Source organism: Symphalangus syndactylus, chromosome 19, assembly GCF_028878055.3.
Source record: "Symphalangus syndactylus isolate Jambi chromosome 19, NHGRI_mSymSyn1-v2.1_pri, whole genome shotgun sequence".
Classification (NCBI taxonomy): Eukaryota; Metazoa; Chordata; class Mammalia; order Primates; family Hylobatidae; genus Symphalangus; species Symphalangus syndactylus.
In genome coordinates this window covers 39,701,248-39,707,247 of record NC_072434.2, presented here as the reverse complement: position 1 = coordinate 39,707,247, position 6,000 = coordinate 39,701,248, and the positions used below count along the sequence as shown (strand labels likewise).

The 6,000-nt window shown below is 48.8% G+C and overlaps 1 protein-coding gene across 1 annotated transcript in view; it reads left to right on the top strand.

Annotated features, from left to right (window-relative positions):
- Positions 1–3,420: 3,420 nt before the first annotated feature.
- LAMC1 (laminin subunit gamma 1) overlaps positions 3,421–6,000 on the top strand; it is a 124,992-nt gene continuing 122,412 nt past the window's right edge. Inside the window, exon 1 of the mRNA XM_055234090.2 lies at positions 3,421–4,327. Coding sequence (XP_055090065.1) covers positions 3,913–4,327 — 415 coding nt within the window. The 5' untranslated portion in view covers positions 3,421–3,912. The remainder of the gene's footprint in view (positions 4,328–6,000) is intronic.

Sequence of the window (6,000 nt, the reverse complement as noted above, 5' to 3'; positions counted from 1 at the left end):
AGGCTTGGGAAGAATACAAGGAAATGAGGTCAGAAAGAATAAGGACTGGAAAAATAAACGCGTTGGTAATTATAAAAATATAAAAAATGACAAAGTTGCAATGGAAAGGTCAATGCAAACTTTTAAATTATTTTTCTAATTATATCACACATTCTAAATCCTGCTGTAGTAGACATCTGTTTTTTTTTCTGCCTTGTAACCTGCCCTCTTCTGGCAACAGCAAGCTTTCCTTTCAATTGCTTTTCCCACATTCCATGGTTTTCTGGTGGGCTGCCAAACACCACACACATGGTATTCTATTTACCTAGCTTTGGGGGTATGCCAGGTGACCAAAGCCAAGCCAGTCAGCATCCTTCCTTGAAATTATTTATATAGATTATGAAGGGAGAAATCTCTTTTCTCTGGAGTTTCACATTTTTTTTCTTTAATTGGAGCTCTCTTGTCTGTACAATAAACAATAACATTTCCTCATCCTGCCTTTGTTGCTGCATAGAGACACTGATGATTGGGCACTAAGATCATCTTTTGAGGGACCTGAATAAAATTTTCCCCATCCCTTCACATTTTTCTTCTAAGTACCATGTCTGGTAGATAATGAAGCTCCCCTCCCGCTCCCTCCTCCATCCCTCCTTTTTCTTTCTCTCTCTCTCTCTTTCAGATAATAGAATTCCTCTTTTTTTTTTTTTTTTTTTGAGACAGAGTTTCACTCTGTCGCCCAGGCTGGAGTACAGTGGCGCAACCTCGCTCATTGCAACCTCCGCCTCGTGGGTTCATGCAATTCTCCCGCCTCAGCCTCCCGAGTAGCTGGGATTACAGGCATGCGATAAAACGCCGGGATGATTTTTTTTTTTTTCTTCGAGACAGAGTCTTGCTCTGTCGCCCAGGCTGGAGTGTAGTGGCGTGATGTTGGCTCACTGCAACCTCCGCCTCCCCGGTTCAAGGGATTCTCCTGTCTCAGCTGCCCAAGTAGCTGGGATTACAGGCACGCGCCACCACACCTAGCTAATTTTTGTATTTTTAAAGTAGAGTTGGGGTTTCACCACGTTGGCTAGGCTGGTCTGGAACTCTTAATTTCAAGTAATCCACCCCCCTCGGCCTTCCGAAGTGCTGGGATTACAGGCGTGAGCCAACGACCCCAGCCTGCCCGGCTAATTTTTGTAATTTTAGTGGAGTCAGGGTTTCCCCATATTGGCTAGGCTGGTCTCGAACTCCTGGCCTCAAGCAATCCCCTGTCCCAAAGTGCTGGAATTACAGGCGTGAGCCACCGCGCCCGGCTGATAATGAAATTTCTAAGCACTTAAGAACATGCATTCAAAAGACTCTGGAGTTTTTTGAAAAACAGGGTAACCTGAAGTAAAAGAAAATCTTACACACTTTCACTTTTTTTCTTTAAATACTAAGTCTATTTAGTAGACTGTGGCATCTCTAGGTGGCTAAAATAATTTGTCGATAACATCAAACATCTAGTTAGTGTTCAAATTTCTCAAATTGTCTTAAAAATTTTGTATTAACCGTTGATTTGTTTGAATCAAGATCTAAATAACGGAGCAAAATTTTTATCATCAAGCCCACTGGCTGGTTACACTTTACCTCTTTTCAAAATAGATGTTTGTCACTGTGACACATTTCCATAAGCAAGAGAATTGAGAGATTAATTCAAGGTCTCTTTATGTGCTTTACAAATATCAGATAGGCTCTGGTAATTAAGTTACGGAAAATTCGCATAATATCTTGATGTTAATCTTGGACATTAGGACTCAAAAGGCAGCAATGACAAACCCATTTATGTTGATTTCACAGCCTTTGGGGGTCTCCTTGTCTTTGATTGTTGGAAACAGAGACCCACGCTTTGTCCACTATATAACAAAGTACTAAAAATGTATAATAATGCAAGTTCACTAATATGTTTATTAAAATATAAAGAAACACGTTTATTACAAACCTGTAGCTTTATTTACAACTAACATCCTTATTTTTGTCCTATATGCCCACGTTTGTTCTCAAGTACAATGAAGGACTGAGAGAGCATATAATCCCCTCTAGGTGTAAATGAACGTATTTATTTTGCTTCAACTCATGTATGAAAGGGTTAAAAAATTATTAGTCCCTACAACTTAATTATCCCAAAGAGGTGCCAAGAATGAGGCATCTTTAGCCATGCATAATCTCCACCCATCTCATCAAATAAACAGAACAGTGATGAACATAACTTGCTAAGTAAGCTCAGCCGTGTAACAAGTCCCTAGATTCCCCTCCCTTCTTCATCCTACCAGAACATTATCCTTAAGGTTTTCCTAATTAGCAGTCTGCGTCTAACTAACCCTAACTATCCAGTCACCTAACATATACTTATTTCCTTGTTTCAGATTCCCATTATGCCTATCTTAATGGGACAACTGAGTCCGAAACTATGCATCTGTTTTTTTTGTTCTGTTTTTACCGTGTACTTATTATCCGCACCTTATCATCAAGTTTCTGAAAAGCTAGAACAAAATAAATCCGTGTCATTCGCATCCTCTGTGCTTGGCAACGCCAAGGGTTTCAAGCTCCTGCCTCCCTGCCCTGGTCTCTGCTTGCCGTATCAGCACTGGGTAAGCGCCCAGGTTCTGCTACGGGACTAAAACTCATGATCTTCTGGCTAAGGTTCTGTGAACTGAGTCATTCTGGCACTGAGAATATTCCGTGACTCAGCAGGCCCGAAAAGGAGGATGTCAGAATCCACATAATTTCGAGTCTTTTAAAGGCAAGCCGAGGAACACAAACAACACAGTGGAAGAATTTCGCAGTGGGTCGTGCGTACCCAAGGGAAAAATTCATTCCATTCCCAGCCTTTTCACTTCCTTCCTTGCCCCGGTAAAACGACTGGTTACACTTTAAATCAGCGGCAGGAAATCGCTTCACGAAACTCATCTGGCTGCTGCGACCAGGCCCTTCTGATTCTCCAGGGACCGTGTCGGCCCCATGAACGCCCCAGGACCTCTGTTCGGGAGGGGCTGGAGCGGGGCCCCGGGCAGCAGCGGGCGCTCCCAGTTGGGACCCACACCTGGCTGGGCGGGGACCCTCTTGCCGCAGCCCAAATTGGCGCGAGGCCCCAGGGACGACCCCGAGCGACCTCCTGACCCGGCATCGCCCCTCTAAGGCGCACTCCCCCGACTCCTCCCGCAACCCGGAGTCTCCCAGGCCGCGGAGCCCGAGGACCCCAGAGACTGCCGCGCGGGGAGCGGGTCTGCGAGGCCGCCCTTCCCTCCCGGCATGCACCACCCAGCCGCCCTCCCCTCCCCTCCCCTCCCCTCCCCTCCCGTCCTCTCTTCTCCCCTCCTCTCTTATCCCCTCCTTTCCCCTCCCCCAACCCCCTCCCCGGCTCCCCGCCCACCCCGCGCGCCCCTCCCCCCCGGTCGCGCGCCGCGGGCCCGAGCGCAAGACCTCGCTGCTCCCGCCCCCGCCGCCTCCTGGAGTCGCCAGGGCTGACGCGCAGTCCATGGGGCGCGGAGGGCCGGGGAGTTGCCCCAGGGGCCGCGGGAGTTGCTGAGAGGAGACAGAGCTGGGCTTTCTCCTCGGCCAGACCCCACCCCACCCTGCCGACCCCACCCCCTGTTCCTTCCTCCCCGGGGGCGCGCACTCGGGCACGCGCTCGGAAGTCGGGGGTCGGCGCGGAGTGCAGGCTGCTCCCAGGGTAGGTGAGGGAAGCGCGGAGGCGGCGCGCGGGGGCAGTGGTCGGCGAGCAGCGCGGTCCTCGCTAGGGGCGCCCACCCGTCAGTCTCTCCGGCGCGAGCCGCCGCCACCGCCCGCGCCGGAGTCAGGCCCCTGGGCCCCCAGGCTCAAGCAGCGGAGCGGCCTCCGGGGGACGCCGCTAGGCGAGAGGAACGCGCCGGTGCCCTTGCCTTCGCCGTGACCCAGCGTGCGGGCGGCGGGATGAGGGGAAGCCATCGGGCCGCGCTGGCCCTGCGTCCCCGGGGGCGGCTCTGGCCAGTGCTGGCCGTGCTGGCGGCCGCCGCGGCGGGCTGTGCCCGGGCAGCCATGGACGAGTGCACGGACGAGGGCGGGCGGCCGCAGCGCTGCATGCCCGAATTCGTCAACGCCGCCTTCAACGTGACTGTGGTGGCCACCAACACGTGTGGGACTCCGCCCGAGGAATACTGTGTGCAGACCGGGGTGACCGGGGTCACCAAGTCCTGTCACCTGTGCGACGCCGGGCAGCCCCACCTGCAGCACGGGGCAGCCTTCCTGACCGACTACAACAACCAGGCCGACACCACCTGGTGGCAAAGCCAGACCATGCTGGCCGGGGTGCAGTACCCCAGCTCCATCAACCTCACGCTGCACCTGGGTAAGCGGTGACAGCCCCGTCCCCTGCTACTGCTCGCCAGCAGCCCAGCTCGCGGACCGGCTCCGTCCCAGTGGCCGGCCTCACGGGCCCAGACAGCCGCGTGTTTGCTCTCTGTTCCCTGGCGTGGGCCACACAGAAACTCCTTTCTCCAACTTCTTAAATAGATCTCGCTTTTAACATCCCGTGAGGGCCAGGATGTTCCGCACGAGTCTCTCTGCTTTGTTGTTCTTTCTGACTTAACGGGATTCTGGCTCTCTAATTATTCTGCATTTCGGCTGTTAGGACTGTGATTCCCCACTTTTTTTTCTGAAGCATTAATCAGAAACTCCCATCCCCACTTTTCTCTTTGCTAGCAAGGTCATCACAGCGCATTCTTGGATCGGAAACAAGAAGGTCCACCTTAAACACTTTAGCCTTTAAAATGTTTAGATGTCCCTCCAGGGCTGAGGGTGATTGCTCTGTTGAGTTAAGGGGGAATTTGAGGGGAGCAAATGCCTTCGCTGCCTATATTGCCTATGTGTAATTAAAACATAAATTCACTTTTGAAGTTATTGTTCTTTATAGCTGCTCAGCCTTAATTAAGAGCCACAAAGCGATTTGACTGCTAATCCTGGTGCAGAATAAACAAAAGGAAGTGCACTCACTGTAATTGCTGGGCATAGCCTTGTCCCTGGGTAAAAAGCCTCTCCTTTACTGTCTTCCCTTTTGCTTTCATTCAAAGCAAGTGTAGAAACACGTGTAAGTGATCTTTCAGAAATCAGGAAAGGGATGTGTAGAAAACTTCATGGCAGGGCAGTGGATTGAGGATGGCCATGTGTATCTGGAAGCACCAAAAATAATGTTCTATCTAGCTAAGGTTTTCTTCATCATTGAGATATGTAAATAGGCAGAAAGTTTCATTATTGTGTTTAACAGAGGAATCGATGTGTGAGAAACTGACGTTTTACTTAGCACTTCACTCCCCATTGCCTTGGAAGGCTTTATTATTACCAGTAGCTGGTACTATTAATGAACTTCCAGAGAGAACAGACTGCCCCAAGCCATTCTTCTGTCAAGGGAGGGTAATTCTGTGAGGCTAATATCACTTAGGGGTGTTGGAAAGGAACATGTTGTAGGCAAATGGTTCTTTTGATCATGATTTTGCTGCTCTCCGGTACACTAAACTTTATGTAAGTGTCAGGATTCCAGAGAAAGAATTGGACTTAGAAAAAGTACTTTGAAAAGTGGGATTAAATTATTGTGTGTGGAATAAGTGTTAGAAAAGCAGAATTATTTAGCATCTTATTTGCAGTTGAGTCATTAAACAAATGAAACATTTTGAAAATAATTTCATAAAATGATACTATGAGGTATCTGTTTTTCAGGGATTGAAGAAGTAAAGTGCACTGAGTTCGGTTTTTTAAAGGTGCCTTTCTAAAGACATAGCTAGTGACCCAGGGTTTCCTAAGATCTGTGAGATTGCTCTTTGTTTTCTCCTGTTACGTTTTTTAAGTTAGCCAAAATTATTTTTGAAATTCGTATCTAAGTATTTCTGTTTAACTTTTGACTTGTTAAAGTTTCTGTGTTCAAGTTTGAATACTCTTGAAGTCTTATTTTTTTCATTTTCAGATTTTAAAATTTTCAGAGAAAAGGCGTTGCCTGATGTCTCAAATCTCAGATGCCTGAAATTCAGT